This window comes from Coregonus lavaretus, assembly GCF_964263955.1.
Source record: "Coregonus lavaretus genome assembly, chromosome: 17".
Lineage (NCBI taxonomy): Eukaryota > Metazoa > Chordata > Actinopteri > Salmoniformes > Salmonidae > Coregonus > Coregonus lavaretus.
In genome coordinates, this window is record NC_140004.1 from 46,408,330 (window position 1) to 46,434,031 (window position 25,702).

Sequence of the window (25,702 nt, forward strand, 5' to 3'; positions counted from 1 at the left end):
TGGGTATAGGGTCTGAATACTTACGTAAATGTGATATTTCAGTTTTTTATACATTTGCAAAAATGTATAAAAACCTGTTTTTTCCTTGTCTATATGGGGTATTGTGTGTAGATTGATGAGGGAAAAAAACGATTTAATCCATTTTAGAATAAGGCTGTAACGTAACAAAATGTAGAAAAATGTCAAGGGGTCTGAATACTTTCCGAAGGCGCTGTATATAGAATTGTTTTAAGAAAGTCATACCTAGGATCATTTTGGCTATTTGCTTTTGAATTTTAAGACCCCTTGAAGTATAAAAAAATAAATATATAAAAATTATTTGATGAAACATTTTATTTGGCCTTACTAATATACAACCCATACAAACACATTGCATAACAGATTCTGAGAGATATAAGAAAGATCAGGAAACGTTTGTGTGTATATATATATATATACTGCTCAAAAAAATAAAGGGAACACTTAAACAACACAATGTAACTCCAAGTCAATCACACTTCTGTGAAATCAAACTGTCCACTTAGGAAGCAACACTGATTGACAATAAATGTCACATGCTGTTGTGCAAATGGAATAGACAACAGGTGGAAATTATAGGCAATTAGCAAGACACCCCAAATAAAGGACTGGTTTTGCAGGTGGTGACCACAGACCACTTCTCAGTTCCTATGCTTCCTGGCTGGTGTTTTGGTCACTTTTGATTGCTGGCGGTGCTTTCACTCTAGTGGTAGCATGAGACGGAGTCTACAACCCACACAAGTGGCTCAGGTAGTGCAGCTCATCCAGGATGGCACATCAATGCGAGCTGTGGCAAGAAGGTTTGCTGTGTCTGTCAGCGTAGTGTCCAGAGCATGGAGGCGCTACCAGGAGACAGGCCAGTACATCAGGAGACGTGGAGGAGGCCGCGAGGGCAACAACCCAACAGCAGGACTGCTACCTCCGCCTTTTTGCAAGGAGGAGCACTGCCAGAGCCCTGCAAAATGACCTCCAGCAGGCCACAAATGTGCATGTGTCTGCTCAAACAATCAGAAACAGACTCCATGAGGGTGGTATGAGGGCCCGACATCCACAGGTGGGGGTTGTGCTTACAGCCCAACACCGGGCAGGACGTTTGGCATTTGCCAGAGAACACCAAGATTGGCAAATTCCCCACTGGCGCCCTGTGCTCTTCACAGATGAAAGCAGGTTCACACTGAGCACATGTGACAGAGTCTGGAGACACCGTGGAGAACGTTCTGCTGCCTGCAACATCCTCCAGCATGACCGGTTTGGCGGTGGGTCAGTCATGGTGTGGGGTGGCATTTCTTTGGGGGGCCGCACAGCCCTCCATGTGCTCGCCAGAGGTAGCCTGACTGCCATTAGGTACCGAGATGAGATCCTCAGACCCCTTGTGAGACCATATGCTGGTGCGGTTGGCCCTGGGTTCCTCCTAATGCAAGACAATGCTAGACCTCATGTGGCTGGAGTGTGTCAGCAGTTCCTGCAAGAGGAAGGCATTGATGCTATGGACTGGCCCGCCCGTTCCCCAGACCTGAATCCAATTGAGCACATCTGGGACATCATGTCTCGCTCCATCCACCAACGCCACGTTGCACCACAGACTATCCAGGAGTTGGCGGATGCTTTAGTCCAGGTCTGGGAGGAGATCCCTCAGGAGACCATCCGCCACCTCATCAGGAGCATGCCCAGGCGTTGTAGGGAGGTCATACAGGCACGTGGAGGCCACACACACTACTGAGCCTCATTTTGACTTGTTTTAAGGACATTACATCAAAGTTGGATCAGCCTGTAGTGTGGTTTTCCACTTTAATTTTGAGGGTGACTCCAAATCCAAACCTCCATGGGTTGATACATTTGATTTCCATTGATAATTTTTGTGTGATTTTGTTGTCAGCACATTCAACTATGTAAAGTAAAAAGTATTTAATAAGATTATTTCATTCATTCAGATCTAGGATGTGTTATTTTAGTGTTCCCTTTATTTTTTTGAGCAGTGTATATATATATATATTTTTTTTTTTTTACATGTATTTAATCCCTTATTTTTGGCACTAAACAGTCTCCATATATACTTCCATTCATTTTTTCGACTGGTACCGGGGGACCTTCAGACGAGTCTTGTGAGACCTGTGGGCATCCTAGAGCAAACCGACCTACATGTAGGTGTTCATGAGAGTCTCACCTTTCCACAGAGGGGCATATTAGTGTGTAGCCCAAACTGTTCAGACGCTACAGACAGAAGTTGGCAGATCGGCTGTACCGACTTCAGACGAGTCCCAAGATGCTTGAGTCGGAGACCAAGACGGAGAACACCATCGTGTTTGTGAGCGTCTCATATTTCCATAGAGGGGTCATATTAGTTTGTAGGCCAAACCGTTCGGACGCTACAGACGATTTTGTGAGAAGACCGATTTTCGGGATGTCTCATGGTCTGACAAACACCTCTGTCACCGTTCACCAGATGCAGAAGTGCGACACAGACGGATGCAGTGGATTGAGACTCATCCAATGCAGATAAAAACACATACTGTTTCTCTAGCTTGGGGATTTATGTATTATGCTAATTAGATTTCCACGGGGGCATGGACATCGACCTTAGGGGGTTTTAAAGCAGATTCCCGCTTCTGAAATAGCCTAGCTTCCTTTGAGGATGTTGAGACATTGAAGTGTGTGTGGTACGTTACCTGGGGTTGAGGCCCTCCACAGCCTTGTTGAGGAAGTGTGGAGTGTTGTCTGCTGTGGAGGGAGGAACTTCTGGGGTGTCTGCTTTAGACTCACTGTCTCCGTCTCCCTCTCCTCCAGCCTCACCTGGCAGACCCAGTCTGTCCCCTCCGTCTGCTTCCTAACACACACACACACACACACACACACGAGATGGAGAGCGTTAGACTGGAATACTAGTGTGTCAGCACAAAGAAAACCAACAACGAGATGCTATACTGAACAAAAATATAAAATGCAACATATAAAAGTGTTTGTCCCATGTTTCATGAGCTGAAATAAAAAAGATCCTAGAAATGTTCCATACGCACAAAAAGCGTATTTATTTCCAATTGATTCACAAATTAGTTTACATCCCTTTTAGTGAGCATTTCTCCTTTGCCAAGATAATCTATTCACCTGACAGGTGTGGCATATCAAGAAGCTGATTAAACAGCATTATCATTACATAGGTGCACCTTGTGCTGGGGACAATAAAAGGCCACTCTAAAATTAGCAGTTTTGTCACACAACACAATTGCGCAGATGTCTCAAGTTATGAGGGAGTGTGCAATTGGCATTCTGACTGCAGGAATGTCCACCAGAGCTGTTGCCAGAGAATTTAATGTTCATTTCTCTACCATAAGCCGTTGTTTTAGAGAATTTGGCAGTACGTCCAACCGGCCTCAAAACCACAGACCATGTGTAACCACTCCAGCCTAGGACCTCCACATCCGGCTTCTTCACCTGTGGGATCGTCTGAGACCAGCCACCCGGACAGCTGATGAAACTGAGGAGTATTTCTGTCTGTACTAAAGCCCTTTTGTGGAGGAAAATACATTCTGATTGGCTGGGCCTGGCTCTCCAGTGGGTGGGCTTATGCCCTCCCAGGCCCACCCATGGCTGCACCCCTGCCCAGTCATGTGAAATCCATAGATTAGGGCCTAGTGAATTAATTTCAATTGACTAATTTCCTTAAAAAGAACTCTATCATCGTCACTTGCTGTTGAACAATGAAGAGCTCGGTTTGTTGTTTTGGAAACTTTATCGTTTTGAAAGTGTATTGGAAAGTTTCTTTAGTAGTCAACTTTTTAATTTGGATCCCTCGACGCAGTTGGCATCAGTTGCCGGGTCTGAGGAGCTATTTGGCGTTGCAGCTAGCCTAGCTGCTAGCTAGCTGCCTATCAAGCTAGCGGGGTTTCTTGAGGGCTTGAACGCAGCATGCAACGCGGTTAGCCATTGTGGCTTGAACCACAGATTGTCCCGGGTTTGTGGCTGTCTAGATCCCTGCTGTTAATGCCACTGCCATTAAACAAAGCATGTGTGTCCATGTATGCTGATGATTCAACCATATACGCATCAGCAACCACAGCTAATGAAGTCACTGAAACCCTTAAAGCAGGGGTGTCAAACTAATTTTAGCTCAGGGGCCACATGGAGGAAAATCTATTCCCAAGTGGGCCGGACCGGAAAAATCATGGTATATATAACTTAAAAACAACAACTTCAGATTGTTTTCTTTGTTTTAATACGATCAACATACAACATAAAGCTGGAGCCTGAGGACAGTGTGTCCAAAATAGTACAAGCACAACATCACTATTAATCATAAAACACATCAAGTTTATTTGAAAATTCTAAAGAAAAAGAACACACAAACACACAATGCCTCAGTGATTAAAAGAACTGTTTCACAGATCACAGAACTATATCAGGGTGTCATTTCTCAGGCAGAAATGTAGATACAAATAATGAAATCCTGTTCCCCAAACAAGTGCAAGAACCACAGAGTCAAGAATAGGTTAAATATACAAATAAAATAAAATCAATTAAAAACAATAGCACATCAACATAAAAACATATAAACATAAAGCTGGAGCCTGAGGACAGTGTCCAAAAGCACAACATCACTATTAATCATAAAACACCAAGTTATTTGAAAGTTCTGAGGACAAAGAACACACAAACACACAATGCCTCAGTGATTCACAGAAGTATATCACAGATCACAGAACTATATCAGGGTGTCATTTCTCAGGCAGAAATGTAGATAAAAATAATGAAATCCTGTTCCCCAAACAAGTGCAAGAACCACAGAGTCAAGAATAGGTTAAATATACAAATAAAATAAAATCAATTAAAAACAATAGCACATCAACATAAAAACATATAAACATAAATCTGAAAGCATTGCTCAAACTCCCGTAACAGTCCAGTTATTTTATCTTTGAACCGCTTCATGTCTGCCACATGTTGGGTCGCGCACACATTTTTCAGACAGGGGAAGTGAGCTGCATCACCACCGGCAAGTTGCGTCTCCCACAATGACAGCTTCAACTTGAAAGAACGTATGCTGTCATAATACTGCGTGACAACTTTGTTGCGCCCTTGCAGCTGTTTGTTCAAGTTATTCAGGTGCTCTGTAACATCCACCATAAATGCAAGGTCCGGCATCCATTCTGCAGAATGAAATTCTAACACTGGTTTGCCCTTTTCTTCCATGAACTGTTCAATTTCTTCTCGTAAATCAAAGAAACGCCTCAGCACAGCACCTCGGCTTAACCATCTTACCTCAGTGTGGTATGGCAGGCCATAGATGTGGTCTTTCTCTCTGAGAAGGCTGTCAAACTGACGGTGATTCAGGCTTCTGGATCGGATGAAATTAACAGTTTGGATGACCACCTTCATGACGTTATCCATCTTTAATGACTTGCAACACAAAGCATCCTGGTGCAAAATACAGTGAAAAGTCAAAAAAATCACGTCCTCCATTTGCAGATTGCACTTTCTCTCTGAACTTTGTCACAACGCCTGCTTTTTTCCCGATCATTGAGGGCGCACCATCTGTAGCCAGGCTGACAGCGCGGGACCAGTCCACTCCGACCCTGTCCAGCGCACCGACGAGTGCGGTAAAAATATCAGCTGCTGTCGTTGTATCTGTCATCGGCACCAACTCCACGAACTCCTCGGTGACGGTCAATGTGTCATCAACTCCGCGGATGAAAATGGCCAGTTGTGCAACATCTGTAATGTCCGTGCTTTCATCAATTGCAACCGAAAACGCAATAAATGACTTTACTTTTTGCTTCAACTGGCTGTCCAAATCCACTGAAAGATCGGAAATCCTGTCTGCAACTGTGTTTCTTGTCAGGCTGATATTTGCAAAAGCCTGCCGCTTTTCAGGGCACACAATCTCCGCTGCCTTCATCATGCATGTTTTTACAAATTCACCCTCACTAAATGGTTTTGAAGCCACTGCGATTTCATTAGCAATGAGGTAGCTAGCTTTCACTGCAGCGTCACTGATGTCTCGGCTGTGAGTAAACACAGACTGCTGTTTCTTCAGACCCGCCAACAGTTCATTCACCTTCTCTCATCTCAGCTGTCCTTGAAAGTTGTCATATTTGTCGGCATGAAGACTCACATAGTGGCGACGAAGGTTATATTCTTTCAGCACTGCAACATGCTCTGAACACACCAAACATACAGCTTTCCCATTCAATTCCGTGATTAAATAGGATGACCATTTTTCTTGGAACACTCTGCACTCTGCGTCCACTTTTCTCTTTTTTGACAGAGACATATTGGGGCAATGAGGGTGCCAAAGCACATAATGTTAAAAATAGAAGCCGTAATAAATATCGCGGGCAAAACAAAGTAGCTCATTGGCTGCACATGCTTGACCTACTTGCTCTGCCCCGGTATAAACAGTTTGCTTGCTTAACACAATTGCTATTGCGCCATCCAGTGGACGCAATTGGAACAGCAGTTTATTTTATTGAAAAATTGCAGCGCATTTTTATACTTAAAAAAAATATATATATATTTTTTTTCTTTCAAAAATCATCTCGCGGGCCGGATTAAACCCGTTTGCGGGCCTGATCTGGCCCGCGGGCCGTACGTTTGACACCCCTGCCTTAAAGAGTTGCAGTCTGTTTTGGAATGGGTGGCCAGTAATACATTTGGTACAAATCATTCCCTAAATTCTAGACCTCAGCTGAATCTGGTAATGAATGGCGTGGCTGTTGAACAAGTTGAGGAGACTACATTTCTTGGCATTACCTTAGATTGTTAACGGTCATGGTCAAAACATATTGATTCAAATGGTTGTAAAGATGGGGAGAGGTCTGTCCGTAATAAAGAAGTGCTCTGCTTTTTCGACACCAAGCAAGTCCTGCAGGCTCTAGTTCAGTTTTATCTTGATTATAGTCCAGTCATATGGTCGAGTGCTGCAAGGAAAGACCTAGTTAAGCTGCGGCTGGTCCAGAACAGAGCGGCACGTCTTGCTCTTCATTGTAATCTGCGGGCTGATATAAATAGAGTTGAGGAGAAACTGATTGCATCACTTCTTTTTATAAGAAACATTAAACGTGTTGAAAATCGCAAATTGTTTGCATAGTCAACTTACACACAGCTCTGACACACACACACTTACCCCACCAGACATGCCACCAGGGGTCTTTTCACAGTCCCCAAATCCAGAACAAATTCAAGAAAGTGTACAGTATTATATAGAGCCATTATTGGAACTCCGTTCCATCTCATATTGCTGAAATGAACAGCAAACCTGATTTTAAAGAACGGATAAAGTAACGCCTCTCCCCTATTTGACCTAGATAGTTTGTGTGTATGTATTGATATGTAGGCTACGTTAAGAGGCTAAGAGGCCTGAGTTCCCGAGTTGGAATTCCGATCGCACTGAAGTCAGAATTCGGAGATATCCGTGTTCCCAGTTGTTCTGAATGTGGCATCAAAACGGCAACGGAAGGCAGGCTTCATCAGCGCGTCACACACCACTTTGCAATGAGCTGGAGGCAGTATGCATTTTGAAAACATATACTTAATTGTTTGAAACCTGAACGTTTTAATACCTGTCTTACTTTGCGTCAAAGTAGCCCATTAGATCTCCTCTCTTTCTAAATTTTGAACTGATATTTTCTTCTCCGTCACGTGAAACCGCTCGCATGTGCAGTGCCCTTTTGAAAACTGTGTTTTCCCGCCAATTGCATTATGGAACGAACATTCGAGCTTAGCCTTCTTACTGCGCTTATAATGTATAGAAATAGTTTATTACAATATTAAGCTAAACATTCTGATCTGTGGCATCAGACTCATTGCTTTTTTATGTAGCCTAGGCAACCGACTGGTTGTATGAATTTGGGATCTACCGTCCCACAACTGTCCCAGAGTCTATTTGGAATAGGCTATTTCTTTCTCAACAAGGTGACCAATAGAATAGGTAGCCTAAACCTTTATACTATAGTAGATAGACACAGGCTAGTGATTTTACTGTTCGTTACTTGTCTTGTTAAAAAAAAAAGTAAATGTGGACAGTTATTCGAACATGTTCAAAAGTGCACATCAGAATTCGTTGAGAAGGAACGCACATCATTGCATCCTCGACTTACATGTTAATATGAATTATCATATTCTAAAATGCGATTTCTGTCATTCTGAGCACCGTGGGTGCAATAAAAAAAAACAACAACAATAAAACACTTGGCAGGCAATATCAACATTGGGGCATGATCTAGGCCTAAAGGCCTATTTGTGAACACAACAGAAAATAAACAGAAATAACCTACAAAAGAGACATCACAACACTGTCATGGCCTTATGCAGTTGGCACAGTGTTAGTATTATTATTATTTATTTTACCTTTATTTAACTAGGCAAGTCAGTTAAGAACTAATTCTTATTTACAATGACGGCCTACCCCCGGGCAAACCCGGGCGACGCTGGGCCAATTGTGCGCCGTCCTATGGGACTCCCAATCACGGCCGGATTGTGATACAGCCAACAGGGTCTGTAGTGACGCCTCTAGCACTGAGATGCAGTGCCTTAGACCGCTGCGCCTCTCGGGAGCCCCAAAGTAGGCTCCTCCCTGGGAGGTAAACATGTTCATTGTGGTTTAATAAATCTGGATTAGATTAACTCTGTGAGCAGAGAAGCAGAGCCAACCACCACAGTGCTAACCGGTCTTAGTCAAGACCAGATCTATTTAGCTACACTGAACAAAAATATAAAAACGCAACAATTTCAAAGATGTTACAGTTCATATAAGGAAATCCGTCAATTGAAATAAATTCATTAGGCCCTAATCTATGGATTTCACATGACTGGGAATAAAGATATGCATCTGTTGGTCACAGATACCTTTAAAAGAAAGGTAGGGGCGTGGATCAGAAAACCAGTCAGTATCTGGTGTGACCACCATTTGCCTCATGCAGCGCGACACATCTCCTTCGCATAGAGTTGATCAGGCTGTTGATTGTGGCCTGTGGAATGTTGTCCCACTCCTCTTCAATGGCTGTGCGAAGTTGCTGGATATTGGGGGAACTGGCACACACTGTCGTACATTTCGATCCAGAGCATGCCAAACATGCTCAATGGGTGACATGTCTGGTGAGTATGCAGGCCATGGAAGCACTGGGACATTTTCAGCTTCCAGGAATGAAACATAAGGTGATGGCGGCCGATTAATGGGACGACAATGGGCCTCAGGATCTCATCACGGTATGTCTGTGCATTCAAATTGCCATCGATAAAATGCAATTGTTTTCGTTGTCCGTAACTTATGCCTGCCCATACCATAACCCCACCGCCACCATAGGGCACTCTGCTCACAACGTTGATAATCAGCAAACTGCTCGCCAGCACGACGGTTGTGAGGCTGGTTGGATGCACTGCCAAATTCTCTAAAACAACTTTGGAGGTGGTTTATGGTAGAGAAAATAACATTCAACTCTCTGCAACAGCTCTAGTGGACATTCCTGCAGTCAGCATACCAATTGCACGCTCCCTCAAAACATGAGACATCTGTGGCATTGTGTTGTCCCTAGCACAAGGTGCACCTGTGTAATGATCATGCTGTTTAAATCAGCTTCTTGATATGCCACACCTGTCCGGTGGATGGAATATCTTGGCAATGGAGAAATGCTCACTAACAGGGATGTAAACAAATTTGTGCACAAAATTTGAGAGAAAAAAGCTTTTTGTGCGTATGGACAATTCCTGGGATCTTTTAATTTAGCTCATGAAACATGGGACCAACACTTTACATGTTGCGTTTATATTTTTTGTTCAGTGTAAATTAGAAGACAATGGGATAGTCCTTTTTCACGCAGGGTTTTCGAAGGCCGTTAGGTGACATCTCATGCTGACATAGCCAAATATGTTTCCTATACTAACCAAATGTGTGTTCAGACAATGATTGGGATCAGAAAGAGAAGGCTAAGCTATAGTCCTGTAGACTGCTTTCCAAGCACTGAGAATGCTGGAGCACAGAGAAGATCATGTTTCACAACAGTACAGTGGAGAGTGCAAGCAAGGACTCTGCAATCCAAACCCAGACTAACCCTTAACCCTTAACCCTAAACCTTAACCCTTAACCCATTAAACATTCAGACTACTTGTGAAGCAGCAAAGATTCAGGCTGTGGCAACACGCTTCCAGAATATTCTATTATACAGGTTGCGTCCCTAACGGCACACCACATAGGGCTCTGGTCAAAAGTAGCGCACTACGTAGGGAATAGGGTGCCATTTGGGACTCACACAAAGGCTGTGGCAACAGCCTTCCAGAATATTCTTCAAATCAACTTCAGATAAAACTCCCTCCACCCACTGTCAACAACATCATACTTCAAAACAGTTGGAGGACAGAACAGCGACATGCACTACCAGCAGCTCTTGAAACAAGCTACTATTCCGGTTATATGCAAAGGCCAAAGGTCAGTTCAATTGGATTTGCATTGCGTTTCTCACTATGAGTATAACATGATGATGTCATCTTTGGCCAGTCTACAAGACGTTAGTTAGGGCTAGGTGATATAATATAATAATAATAATAATAATAATAATAATAATAATAATAATAATATATGCCATTTAGCAGAGGATATATCGTGAATACTGGTATGGATCCACATGGATTTCTACAATACTGTCTTTGACGATATGTTGATACAATGCTAAATAAATTAAAAAGTTCTACTTCAAATACTTATTTCCCTCATTAAAATGAAAATCAATTTATAACATTTTTGACATGCATTTTTCTGGATTTTTTTGTTGTTATTATGTCTCTCACTGTTCAAATAAACCTACCATTACAATTATAGACTGATCATGTCTTTGTCAGTGGGCAAACGTACAAAATCAGCAGGGGATCAAGTACTTTTTTCCCCTCACTGTAAAGCCCATTAAAACCACTAATAATTCAGAAGCATAAAATATCATTTTATAAAATCGCAATACCGTCAATAGTTTTTTTTTTATGGGATGATTTTTATATATCGCCCATCCCTAGTTGGGGCCAGTCTACAAGAAAGACGTTAGTTGGGGCCAGTCTACATGAAAGACGTTAGTTGGGGCCAGTCTACAAGAAAGACGTTAGTTGGGGCCAGTCTACAAGAAAGACGTTAGTTGGGGCCAGTCTACAAGAAAGACGTTAGTTGGGGCCAGTCTACAAGAAAGACGTTAGTTGGGGCCAGTCTACAAGAAAGACGTTAGTTGGGGCCAGTCTACAAGAAAGACGTTAGTTGGGGCCAGTCTACAAGAAAGACGTTAGTTGGGGCCAGTCTACAAGAAAGACGTTAGTTGGGGCCAGTCTACAAGAAAGACGTTAGTTGGGGCCAGTCTACAAGAAAGACGTTAGTTGGGGCCAGTCTACAAGAAAGACGTTAGTTGGGGCCAGTCTACAAGAAAGACGTTAGTTGGGGCCAGTCTACAAGAAAGACGTTAGTTGGGGCCAGTCTACAAGAAAGACGTTAGTTGGGGCCAGTCTACAAGAAAGACGTTAGTTGGGGCCAGTCTACAAGAAAGACGTTAGTTGGGGCCAGTCTACAAGAAAGACGTTAGTTGGGGCCAGTCTACAAGAAAGACGTTAGTTGGGGCCAGGCTATTTTTGAAATGTGAGAGATTCTGACTGAGCAGCTCACCCTCTCTCTCTGTCCACTCACATCATGGGATAGATTGTGTTTGTGCTCAGTTCCTCTACAGAGGGCTGCTGATGTCTCCTTTCATGGCTTCCCTCACTAAAACCACCCTAAATAAGGAGAGGGGAGAGAGAGAGAGATTCACTAATTTTAGAGTAGAAGCGTTAAAGGTCAGAGGCTCAGTCACCCGTCCTAATGAGCAGGGAGACCAGGGTAAACTGGGTTGAGAGTGTGGCGGGGGGGGGGTCAGCCGTGACACTGTGCTGTGTCACCGCTGTGTTCAGTGCGTACCCGGCATCAGACAGACAAGGAGTCAGTCGTCTCCTTCATGTAAGAGGAGAATCCTACTCAACCTTTAATGAAGGAAGAAGACACTTTGTGCCCTATGCCCTAAATAGTGCAGAAAAGTAGTACCCTACATAGGGGATAAATTGCCATTTCATAGCACTGAGTGATGCCTGCAGAGGGGAGACAACCAGTGGAAACCTGAAGACTGGGACACCTGACGTAAATCGTTTTAGATCAGGAGAGCAAATCGTTTTAGATCAGGAGAGAAAATCATTTAGATCAGGAGAGCTAATATTGGTTCAGTTTGAAACTTCCTTTGAGATAATAATGAGTAAGAAGACATGGACAGGGGAACCTGCTCCTACAAACCATAGACAGGGGAACCTGCTCCTACAAACCATAGACAGGGGGACCTGCTCCTACAAACCATAGACATAGACAGGGGGACCTGCTCCTACAAACCATAGACAGGGGGACCTGCTCCTACAAACCATAGACAGGGGGACCTGCTCCTACAAACCATAGACATGGGGACCTGCTCCTACAAACCATAGACATAGACAGGGGGACCTGCTCCTACAAACCATAGACATGGGGACCTGCTCCTACAAACCATAGACATAGACAGGGGCAAATAGTCCGGGTAGCCATGATTAGCTGTTCAGGAGTCTTATGGCTTGGGGGTAGAAGCTGTTAAGAAGCCTTTTGGACCTAGACTTGGCACTCCGGTACCGCTTGCCGTGCATTAGCAGAGAGAACAGTCTATGACTAGGGTGGCTGGAGTCTTTGACAATTTTTAGGGCCTTCCTCTGACACCGCCTGGTACAGAGGTCCTGGATGGCAGGAAGCTTGGCCCCAGTGATGTACTGGGCCGTACGCACTACCCTCTGTAGTGCCTTGCGGTCGGAGGCTGAGCAGTTGCCATTCCAGGCGGTGATGCAACCAGCCAGGATGCTCTCGATGGTGCAGCTGTAGAACTTGAGGATCTGAGGACCCAAGCCAAATCTTTTCAGTCTCCTGAGGGGGAATAGGCATTGTCGTACCCTCTTCACGACTGTCTTGGTGTGTTTGGACCATGATAGTTTGTTGGTGATGTGGACACCAAGGAACTTGAAGCTCTCAACCTGTTCCACTAGAGCCCTGTCGATGAGAATGGGGCCGTGCTCAGTCCTCTTTTTTCCCCCTGTAGTCCACAATCATCTCCGTTGCCTTGCTCACATTGAGCGAGAGGTTGTTGTCCTGGCACCACACGGCCAGGTCTCTGACCTCCTCCCTATAGGCTGTCTCATCGTTGTCGGTGATCAAGCCTACCACTGTTGTGTCGTCGGCAAACAATGATGGTGTTGGAGTCATGCTTGGCCACGCAGTCGTGGGGGAACAAGGAGTGCAGGAGAGGACTGAGCACGAACCCCTGAGGGGCCCCCATGTTGAGGATCAGCGTGGCAGATGTGTTGTTGCCTACCCTTACCACCAGGGGGCGGCCGGTCAGGAAGTCCAGGATCCAGTTGCAGAGGGAGGTGTTTAGTCCCAGGGTCCTTAGCTTAGTGATGAGCTTTGAGGGCACTATGGTGTTCAACGCTGCGCTGTAGTCAATGAATAGCATTCTCACATAGGTGTTCCTCTTGTCCAGGTGGGAAAGGGCAGTGTGGAGTGCAATAGAGATTGCATCATCTGTGGATCTGTTGGGACGGTATGCAAATTGGAGTGGGTCTAGGGTTTCTGGGATAATGGTGTTGATGTGAGCCATGACCAGCCTTTCAAAGCACTTCATGGCTACAGACGTGAGTGCTACGGGTCAGTAGTCATTTATGCAGGTTATCTTAGTGTTCTTGGGCACAGGGACTATGGTGGTAGTACAGACTCAGTCAGGGACACGTTGAAAATGTCAGTGAAGACACTTGCCAGTTGGTCAGCGCATGCTCGGAGTACACCTCCTGGTAATCCATCTGGTCCTGCAGCCTTGTGAATGTTGATATGGGTTGTTACTGTTGACTTCAATGGTCAACTCAAATATTAGGTTACTAGGTTGTTAAAAATACTTGATTGTTGCAACTCAAATAAGCCTACTAGTGTAGATTCTCAAATCGTTAGGTAGAATTCCCCTCTAGGAAATAGCTTAAATACTTTAACTGTACCATAAAGCTAAAGCATAGCCCTGAGATATAGATATATAGGCCAGTGTTTCCCATATATTCATTGCCGCCACTCCAAAAAAATATGTAAAATAATTGGATGAATCTTTAGAATCTGACCTTATTGCCATTATCTCAATAAAAAAAGTCAAATCAGGTAGGTAATGGCTATTTTCTGTCTGAAAGAAAACATCAGGAAAACATCAGAGATGATCATGGAACAATCTTATATGATTGTTAGTGGAGAATCAATTCATTTCCCTCAGTTATTCTGTGCAGATGAATCACTCTCCCTTCTAACGAGCCGGGAACAGCTTTGTAGGTGGAAACGGAACACGCGTGTTCCTGAAAGTCAGATCTGTCAGGGTCATAGTTGGTAATAGCTCCAACCGTTCAAAATCTAGAGCCAAATTCATTCACTAGAAAAACTATTTTACCACTCCGTTTTATCCCAGCCGCTAATAAGGTTAATCACTTAACCACGGTTCTATGAAGTAAGCAGGGCGCATTCAACTCGCGTAACCACGGTTCTATGAAGTAAGCAGGGCGCATTCAACTCGCGTAACCACGGTTCTATTAAGTAAGCAGGGCGCATTCAACTCGCGTAACCACGGTTCTATTAAGTAAGCAGGGCGCATTCAACTCGCGTAACCACGGTTCTATTAAGTAAGCACCACATTCAACTGACTAAGGAAAACACATTCTTTCAGATTGCCGCGAGCCGCCAATTAATTCGCAGCGAGCCGCGCAATGACTATGACTGCATTATGCAGGGCCCATAGGACTCAGGTCCAAGGTAGTGCACTATATAGGGAATAGGGTGCCATTCTCTGGTCTAAAGTAGTGCACTATGTAGGGAATAGGGTGCCATTCTCTGGTCTAAAGTAGTGCACTATATAGGGAATAGGGTGCGATTCTCTGGTCTAAAGTAGTGCACTATATAGGGAATAGGGTGCCATTCTCTGGTCTAAAGTAGTGCACTATATAGGGAATAGGGTGCCATTCTCTGGTCCAAGGTAGTGCACTATATAGGGAATAGGGTGCCATTCTCTGGTCTAAAGTAGTGCACTATATAGGGAATAGGGTGCCATTCTCTGGTCTAAAGTAGTGCACTATGTAGGGAATATGGTGCCATTCTCTGGTCTAAAGTAGTGCACTATATAGGGAATAGGGTGCCATTCTCTGGTCTAAAGTAGTGCACTATATAGGGAATAGGGTGCCATTCTCTGGTCCAAGGTAGTGCACTATGTAGGGAATAGGGTGCCATTCTCTGGTCTAAAGTAGTGCACTATATAGGGAATAGGGTGCCATTCTCTGGTCTAAAGTAGTGCACTATATAGGGAATAGGGTGCCATTCTCTGGTCCAAGGTAGTGCACTATGTAGGGAATAGGGTGCCATTCTCTGGTCTAAAGTAGTGCACTATATAGGGAATAGGGTGCCATTCTCTGGTCTAAAGTAGTGGACTATATAGGGAATAGGGTGCGATTCTCTGGTCTAAAGTAGTGCACTATATAGGGAATAGGGTGCCATTCTCTGGTCTAAAGTAGTGCACTATATAGGGAATAGGGTGCCATTCTCTGGTCCAAGGTAGTGCACTATGTAGGGAATAGGGTGCCATTCTCTGGTCTAAAGTAGTGCACTATATAGGGAATAGGGTGCGATTCTCTGGTCTAAAGTAGTGCACTATATAGGGAATAGGGTGCCATTCTCTGGTCTAAAGTAGTGCACTATATAGGGAATAGGGTGCCATTCTCTGGTCCAAGGTAGTGCACTATATAGGGAATAGGGTGCCATTCTCTGGTCTAAAGTAGTGCACTATATAGGGAATAGGGTGCCATTCTCTGGTCTAAAGTAGTGCACTATATAGGGAATAGGGTGCCATTCTCTGGTCTAAAGTAGTGCACTATGTAGGGAATATGGTGCCATTCTCTGGTCTAAAGTAGTGCACTATATAGGGAATAGGGTGTCATTCTCTGGTCTAAAGTAGTGCACTATATAGGGAATAGGGTGCCATTCTCTGGTCCAAGGTAGTGCACTATGTAGGGAATAGGGTGCCATTCTCTGGTCTAAAGTAGTGCACTATATAGGGAATAGGGTGCCATTCTCTGGTCTAAAGTAGTGCACTATATAGGGAATAGGGTGCCATTCTCTGGTCCAAGGTAGTGCACTATGTAGGGAATAGGGTGCCATTCTCTGTTCTAAAGTAGTGCACTATATAGGGAATAGGGTGCCATTCTCTGGTCTAAAGCAATGCACTATGTAGGGAATAGGGTGCCATTCTCTGGTCTAAAGTAGTGCACTATAAAGGGAATAGGGTGCCATTCTCTGGTCTAAAGTAGTGCACTATATAGGGAATAGGGTGCCATTCTCTGGTCTAAAGCAATGCACTATGTAGGGAATAGGGTGCCATTCTCTGGTCTAAAGTAGTGCACTATAAAGGGAATAGGGTGCCATTCTCTGGTCCAAGGTAGTGCACTATGTAGGGAATAGGGTGCCATTCTCTGGTCTAAAGTAGTGCACTATATAGGGAATAGGGTGCCATTCTCTGGTCTAAAGCAATGCACTATGTAGGGAATAGGGTGCCATTCTCTGGTCTAAAGTAGTGCACTATATAGGGAATAGGGTGCCATTCTCTGGTCTAAAGTAGTGCACTATATAGGGAATAGGGTGCCATTCTCTGGTCCAAGGTAGTGCACTATGTAGGGAATAGGGTGCCATTCTCTGGTCTAAAGTAGTGCACTATATAGGGAATAGGGTGCCATTCTCTGGTCTAAAGTAGTGCACTATATAGGGAATAGGGTGCGATTCTCTGGTCTAAAGTAGTGCACTATATAGGGAATAGGGTGCCATTCTCTGGTCTAAAGTAGTGCACTATATAGGGAATAGGGTGCCATTCTCTGGTCCAAGGTAGTGCACTATGTAGGGAATAGGGTGCCATTCTCTGGTCTAAAGTAGTGCACTATATAGGGAATAGGGTGCCATTCTCTGGTCTAAAGTAGTGCACTATATAGGGAATAGGGTGCCATTCTCTGGTCCAAGGTAGTGCACTATGTAGGGAATAGGGTGCCATTCTCTGTTCTAAAGTAGTGCACTATATAGGGAATAGGGTGCCATTCTCTGGTCTAAAGCAATGCACTATGTAGGGAATAGGGTGCCATTCTCTGGTCTAAAGTAGTGCACTATAAAGGGAATAGGGTGCCATTCTCTGGTCTAAAGTAGTGCACTATATAGGGAATAGGGTGCCATTCTCTGGTCTAAAGCAATGCACTATGTAGGGAATAGGGTGCCATTCTCTGGTCTAAAGTAGTGCACTATAAAGGGAATAGGGTGCCATTCTCTGGTCCAAGGTAGTGCACTATGTAGGGAATAGGGTGCCATTCTCTGGTCTAAAGTAGTGCACTATATAGGGAATAGGGTGCCATTCTCTGGTCTAAAGTAGTGCACTATATAGGGAATAGGGTGCCATTCTCTGGTCTAAAGTAGTGCACTATATAGGGAATAGGGTGCCATTCTCTGGTCTAAAGTAGTGCACTATATAGGGAATAGGGTGCCATTCTCTGGTCTAAAGTAGTGCACTATATAGGGAATAGGGTGCCATTCTCTGGTCTAAAGTAGTGCACTATGTAGGGAATAGGGTGCCATTCTCTGGTCTAAAGTAGTGCACTATATAGGGAATAGGGTGCCATTCTCTGGTCTAAAGTAGTGCACTATGTAGGGAATAGGGTGCCATTCTCTGGTCTAAAGTAGTGCACTATATAGGGAATAGGGTGCCATTTGGGACACATTCAGAGAAAGGAAAGCATTTACAGAAACAATGGGCACCAATTAATATGAAATAGTCCAGGCTGGAAGCCTAATCGCATTCAACAACTGATTTTGCCTTTAGTTCCATTCATTGGCTGTCAGTTTTAAACACAGTGCTAGCTACACTCCGGTGTGAAGTCTTTTCATAGGCACAGATCTAGGATCAGCTTCCCCTCAGCCAATCCTAGTTGGGAAAATGCAACAAAAAAAAAGGACCCAGGATCAGCGTCTAGGGGCAACTTCATTCTAGACCGGCTAGCTTGACAGTATGTCTGAATGCAGTATGTCTGAATGCAGTATGCCTGAATGCAGTATGCCTGAATGCAGTATGCCTGAATGCAGTATGTCTGAATGCAGTATGCCTGAATGCAGTATGTCTGAATGCAGTATGTCTGAATGCAGTATGTCTGAATGCAGTATGTCTGAATGCAGTATGTCTGAATGCAGTATGCCTGAATGCAGTATGTCTGAATGCAGTATGCCTGAATGCAGTATGTCTGAATGCAGTATGTCTGAATGCAGTATGTCTGAATGCAGTATGTCTGAATGCAGTATGCCTGAATGCAGTATGCCTGAATGCAGTATGCCTGAATGCAGTATGTCTGAATGCAGTATGTCTGAATGCAGTATGTCTGAATGCAGTATGTCTGAATGCAGTATGCCTGAATGCAGTATGCCTGAATGCAGTATGTCTGAATGCAGTATGCCTGAATGCAGTATGCCTGAATGCAGTATGTCTGAATGCAGTATGTCTGAATGCAGTATGTCTGAATGCAGTATGTCTGAATGCAGTATGCCTGAATGCAGTATGCCTGAATGCAGTATGTCTGAATGCAGTATGTCTGAATGCAGTATGTCTGAATGCAGTATGCCTGAATGCAGTATGCCTGAATGCAGTATGCCTGAATGCAGTATGTCTGAATGCAGTATGTCTGAATGCAGTATGTCTGAATGCAGTATGTCTGAATGCAGTATGTCTGAATGCAGTATGTCTGAATGCAGTATGCCTGAATGCAGTATGTCTGAATGCAGTATGTCTGAATGCAGTATGTCTGAATGCAGTATGCCTGAATGCAGTATGCCTGAATGCAGTATGCCTGAATGCAGTATGTCTGAATGCAGTATGTCTGAATGCAGTATGTCTGAATGCAGTATGCCTGAATGCAGTATGCCTGAATGCAGTATGTCTGAATGCAGTATGTCTGAATGCAGTATGTCTGAATGCAGTATGTCTGAATGCAGTATGCCTGAATGCAGTATGTCTGAATGCAGTATGCCTGAATGCAGGGCCTAAGCAGTGCAGTCATGAGGCTAGCTCAGATCTCCATAGACATGTCTTAAAACAACACAGCGGAGGGAGAACAGTGGAGCTGTAACCATCAGAGCGGTTAACAGGCTGCTGCTGCCTGGAGCTCAGTGCGGCCGGTGTTACTGTGTGTGTGTGTGTGTGTGTGTGTGTGTGTGTGTGTTAAACGAGGAACAGAGAGCAAGCCAAGGTCAACCCACCGCACGGGGGTCTTGGAGATACAAACTCCTCTTCCCTCCCTTGTTCATTCATTGTCATGCCAAACAGTACTGCCAAAATGAGGGAAACACCAATATAAAGTGTCTTAACAGGGCGTTGGGCCACCACGAGCCAGAACAGCTTCCATGCTCCTTGGCATAGATTCTACAAGTGTCTGGAACTCTATTGGAGGAATTCCATCATTTGGTGTTTTCTTGATAATGGTGGAAAACACTGTCTCAAGTGCAACTCCAGAATTTCCCATAAGTGTTGAATTGGGATGAGATCTGGTGACTGAGACGGCCATGGCATACATCGTTTTAATGCTCATCAAACCATTCAGTGACCACTCAAGCCCTGTGGATGGGGGCATTGCCACGGTGGCCAAAATAACGTAGCTAGCTAAAACTAGCTGGCTAGAAGGATGAAGCTAACGTTGAACGGCGCCTGACCTCAGCAGGAGCAGTTGACCGCTAGCTATAAATAAAAAAAATGGGCTACTATAAGTTCTCGTAACAAAATACCTTTTCTTTACAGAGAGTAGTGAGACAGACTGTGGTGAGTCAGGCTGCAATGGAGATACACAGAGAGAGGAAGCACTGAATCAAGCAGGGAGGAAAGGTTAGTAATTTGGGGTCCTAAAATTTAAAATAGGGTCCCCTGAGAGAATCTTTAAATCTTATCAAACACATTAATAACTTGTTTCTCTTCAAATTGGTACAGAATACAGCATTTTAGGATCAACTAAGGGCCGTTTACACTGTCAGAATTCACGTTCATGTCATTATGTGTTGGGACAGCCAGTTGGACCTAAAATGTTGTGAAGTATAAAGACAATTTAATATCCTCATCAATATTAAAAGTCCTTGAATTTGACTTGCTATTGTCTGTATGAACCCAGGTTATATTATGAACCTAAATGATGACTATCCAATCTACTCCTCACGAATAGTAGGCCATCTTACACAAGTCCGCAAATGCCATGATGCATGGAATGCTTTATTATACAAGGTGCATTTTCTACAGTGACATTTTGCTTCCCCGAACTTGAAACTCACGCGCTGCCTATGTATATGTGATTCTGCTATTCTTTACTCGTCTTGTTGGCCGGCTGCAGGGTTGCCAGGGACAAAAGCCACACAGATACAGAAACATACCAAGGTAATGCGTGAGGGACTGGCTCTGCCTCACTGGGCAGTGTGTGTTCACCCTTTTCCAAATCGCCACTATCTCTTAAGATAATATAGCAGATAAATAACCACAGAGGAATGTGTCCTAAAATGGCACCCTATTCCTTATACAGTGCAATACTTTTGACCAGAGCCCAACAGGAATAGGGTGCCATTTGAGATCCACTTTCCCAGAGCTAAATCATGTCATGTGTAACCCACCCACCAACCCCTTTGACAGCCAGGACACGCTCGCCTCACCTTACTAGTTGTAGGATTCCATAGTGGGCCGAGAGGGGGGGGGGGGGGGGGGGGGGTCACAATTAACCTTTGAAGCAGAAGAAAGTCTAGTGGGGAAAGAATCACTAGGATAGCCCAGAAACACTAGGATAGCACTAGGATAGCCCAGAAACACTAGGATAGCACTAGGATAGCCCAGAAGCACTAGGATAGCTCAGAAGCACTAGGATAGCCCAGAAGCACTAGGATAGCACTAGGATAGCCCAGAAACACTAGGATAGCACTAGGATAGCCCAGAAACACTAGGATAGCACTAGGATATCCCAGAAACACTAGGATAGCACTAGGATAGCCCAGAAACACCAGGATAGCACTAGGATAGCCCAGAAGCACTAGGATAGCTCAGAAGCACTAGGATAGCCCAGAAGCACTAGGATAGCACTAGGATAGCCCAGAAACACTAGGATAGCACTAGGATAGCCCAGAAGCACCAGGATAGCACTAGGATAGCCCAGAAACACTAGGATAGCACTAGGATAGCCCAGAAGCACTAGGATAGCCCAGAAGCACTAGGATAGCACTAGGATAGCCCAGAAGCACTAGGAAAGCACTAGGATAGCCCAGAAGCAATAGGGTAGCACTAGGATAGCCCAGAAACACTAGGATAGCCCAGAAGCACTAGGATAGCACTAGGATAGCCCAGAAGCACTAGGAAAGCACTAGGATAGCCCAGAAGCAATAGGGTAGCACTATGATAGCCCAGAAACACTAGGATAGCACTAGGATAGCCCAGAAACACTAGGATAGCCCAGAAGCACTAGGATAGCCCAGAAGCACTAGGATAGCACTAGGATAGCCCAGAAGCACTAGGATAGCCCAGAAACACTAGGATAGCCCAGAAACACTAGGATAGCACTAGGATAGCCCAGAAGCACTAGGATAGCACTAGGATAGCCCAGAAGCACTAGGATAGCACTATGATAGCCCAGAAGCACTAGGATAGCCCAGAAGCACTAGGATAGCCCAGAAGCACTAGGATAGCACTAGGATAGCCCAGAAGCACTAGGTTAGCCCAGAAGCACTAGGATAGCCCAGAAACACTAGGATAGCCCAGAAGCACTAGGATAGCACTAGGATAGCCCAGAAGCACTAGGAAAGCACTAGGATAGCCCAGAAGCAATAGGGTAGCACTAGGATAGCCCAGAAACACTAGGATAGCACTAGGATAGCCCAGAAACACTAGGATAGCCCAGAAGCACTAGGATAGCCCAGAAGCACTAGGATAGCACTAGGATAGCCCAGAAGCACTAGGATAGCCCAGAAACACTAGGATAGCCCAGAAACACTAGGATAGCACTAGGATAGCCCAGAAGCACTAGGATAGCCCAGAAGCACTAGGATAGCACTAGGATAGCCCAGAAGCACTAGGATAGCCCAGAAGCACTAGGATAGCCCAGAAGCACTAGGATAGCACTAGGTTAGCCCAGAAGCACTAGGTTAGCCCAGAAGCACTAGGATAGCCCAGAAACACTAGGATAGCCCAGAAGCACTAGGATAGCACTAGGATAGCCCAGAAGCACTAGGATAGCACTAGGATAGCCCAGAAACACTAGGATAGCACTAGGATAGCCCAGAAACACTAGGATAGCACTAGGATATCCCAGAAACACTAGGATAGCACTAGGATAGCCCAGAAGCACTAGGATAGCCCAGAAACACTAGGATAGCACTAGGATAGCCCAGAAGCATTAGGATAGCCCAGAAACACTAGGATAGCCCAGAAACACTAGGATAACACTAGGATAGCACTAGGATACCAGAGAAGCACTAGGATAGCCCATAAACACTAGGATAGCACTAGGATAGCCCAGAAGCACCAGGATAGCACTAGGATAGCCCAGAAGCACTAGGATAGCACTAGGATAGCACTAGGATAGCCCAGAAGCACTAGGATAGCACTAGGATAGCCCAGAAGCACTAGGATAGCCCAGAAGCACTAGGAAAGCACTAGGATAGCCCAGAAGCAATAGGGTAGCACTAGGATAGCCCAGAAACACTAGGATAGCACTAGGATAGCCCAGAAACACTAGGATAGCCCAGAAGCACTAGGATAGCCCAGAAGCACTAGGATAGCACTAGGATAGCCCAGAAGCACTAGGATAGCCCAGAAACACTAGGATAGCACTAGGATAGCCCAGAAGCACTAGGATAGCACTAGGATAGCCCAGAAGCACTAGGATAGCCCAGAAACACTAGGATAGCACTAGGATAGCCCAGAAGCACTAGGATAGCACTAGGATAGCCCAGAAGCACTAGGATAGCACTAGGATAGCCCAGAAGCACTAGGAAAGCACTAGGATAGCCCAGAAGCAATAGGGTAGCACTAGGATAGCCCAGAAACACTAGGATAGCACTAGGATAGCCCAGAAACACTAGGATAGCCCAGAAGCACTAGGATAGCCCAGAAGCACTAGGATAGCCCAGAAGCACTAGGATAGCCCAGAAACACTAGGATAGCCCAGAAACACTAGGATAGCACTAGGATAGCCCAGAAGCACTAGGATAGCACTAGGATAGCCCAGAAGCACTAGGATAGCACTATGATAGCCCAGAAGCACTAGGATAGCCCAGAAGCACTAGGATAGCCCAGAAGCACTAGGATAGCACTAGGATAGCCCAGAAGCACTAGGTTAGCCCAGAAGCACTAGGATAGCCCAGAAACACTAGGATAGCCCAGAAGCACTAGGATAGCACTAGGATAGCCCAGAAGCACTAGGAAAGCACTAGGATAGCCCAGAAGCAATAGGGTAGCACTAGGATAGCCCAGAAACACTAGGATAGCACTAGGATAGCCCAGAAACACTAGGATAGCCCAGAAGCACTAGGATAGCCCAGAAGCACTAGGATAGCACTAGGATAGCCCAGAAGCACTAGGATAGCCCAGAAACACTAGGATAGCCCAGAAACACTAGGATAGCACTAGGATAGCCCAGAAGCACTAGGATAGCCCAGAAGCACTAGGATAGCACTAGGATAGCCCAGAAGCACTAGGATAGCCCAGAAGCACTAGGATAGCCCAGAAGCACTAGGATAGCACTAGGTTAGCCCAGAAGCACTAGGTTAGCCCAGAAGCACTAGGATAGCCCAGAAACACTAGGATAGCCCAGAAGCACTAGGATAGCACTAGGATAGCCCAGAAGCACTAGGATAGCACTAGGATAGCCCAGAAACACTAGGATAGCACTAGGATAGCCCAGAAACACTAGGATAGCACTAGGATATCCCAGAAACACTAGGATAGCACTAGGATAGCCCAGAAGCACTAGGATAGCCCAGAAACACTAGGATAGCACTAGGATAGCCCAGAAGCATTAGGATAGCCCAGAAACACTAGGATAGCCCAGAAACACTAGGATAACACTAGGATAGCCCAGAAACACTAGGATAACACTAGGATAGCACTAGGATACCAGAGAAGCACTAGGATAGCCCATAAACACTAGGATAGCACTAGGATAGCCCAGAAGCACCAGGATAGCACTAGGATAGCCCAGAAGCACTAGGATAGCACTAGGATAGCACTAGGATAGCCCAGAAGCACTAGGATAGCACTAGGATAGCCCAGAAGCACTAGGATAGCACTAGGATAGCCCAGAAGCACTAGGATATCACTAGGATAGCCCAGAAGCACTAGGATAGCACTAGGATAGCCCAGAAGCACTAGGATAGCACTAGGATAGCCCAGAAGCACTAGGATAGCACTAGGATAGCCCAGAAACACTAGGATAGCCCAGAGCCATGTAATGTAGGCCCTGATTGTGGCCCAAATGTCATCTGGCTCTGATCAAAAGCAGTGCACCATGTAGGGAGAAGTGTGCAGGCCCTATGTACACTACCTGACCAAAAGTATGTGGACCTACTCGTCAAACATCTCATTCCAAAATCATGGGCATTAATATGGAGTTGGTCCCCCCCTTTTCTGCTATAAACAGCCGCAACTCTTCTGGGAAGACTTTCCACTAGATGTTGGAACATTGCTGCAGGGACTTACTTCCATTCAGCCACAAAGAGCATTAGTGAGGTCGGGCACTGATGTTGGGCGATTAAGCCTGGCTCGCAGTCGGCGTTCCAATTCATCCCAAAGGTGTTCGATGGGTTGAGGTCAGGGCTCTGTGCAGGCCAGTCGAGTTCTTCCACACAGATCTTGACAAACCATTTCTGTATGGGTCTCGCTTTGTGCACGGGGGCATTGTCATGTCAACTGTTGCCACAAAGTAGGAAGCACACAATCGTTTAGAATGTCATTGTATGCTGTAGCGTGAAGATTTCCCTTAACTGGAAGTAAGGGGCCTAGCCCGAACCATGAAAAACAGCCCCAGACCATTATTCCTCCACCAGACTTTACAGTTGGAACTATGCATTGGGGCAGGTAGCGTTCTCCTGGCATTCGCCAAACCCAGATTTGTCCGTCGGACAACACCACTCCAGTCGACGCTTGGCATTGTGCGTGGTGATCTTAGGCTTGCGTGCGGCTGCTTGGCCATGGAAACCCATTTCATGAAGCTCCTGACGAACAGTTATTGTGCTGACGTTGCTTCCAGAGGCAGTTTGGAAGTCGGTAGGGAGTGTTGCAACCGAGGACAGACGATTTTTACGTGCTACGTGCTTCAGCACTCGGCGGTCCCGTTCTGTGAGTTGAGCCGTTGTTGCTTCTAGACGTTTCCACTTCACAATAACATCACTTAAGAGTTGACCGGGGCAGCTCTAGCAGTGCAGAAATTGGACCAACTGTCTTGTTGGAAAGGTGGCATCCTATGACGGTGTCACGTTGAAAGTCACTGAGCTCTTCAGTAAGGCCATTCTACTGCCAATGTTTGTCTATGGAGATTGCATGGCTGTGTGCTCGATTTTATACACCTGTCAGCA

At 45.1% G+C, this 25,702-nt stretch overlaps 1 protein-coding gene across 1 annotated transcript in view; it reads right to left on the bottom strand.

The window, feature by feature from the left end:
* The window catches only part of LOC311145088 (phosphatidate cytidylyltransferase 1-like), a gene marked incomplete at its 3' end in the record, with an annotated part of 71,217 nt that overhangs the window by 35,308 nt on the left and 10,207 nt on the right, over nucleotides 1–25,702 (bottom strand). The window contains exon 2 of the mRNA XM_084181265.1: nucleotides 2,685–2,842. Within this exon, the coding sequence (XP_084037391.1) occupies nucleotides 2,685–2,842 (158 nt within the window). The remainder of the gene's footprint in view (nucleotides 1–2,684; nucleotides 2,843–25,702) is intronic.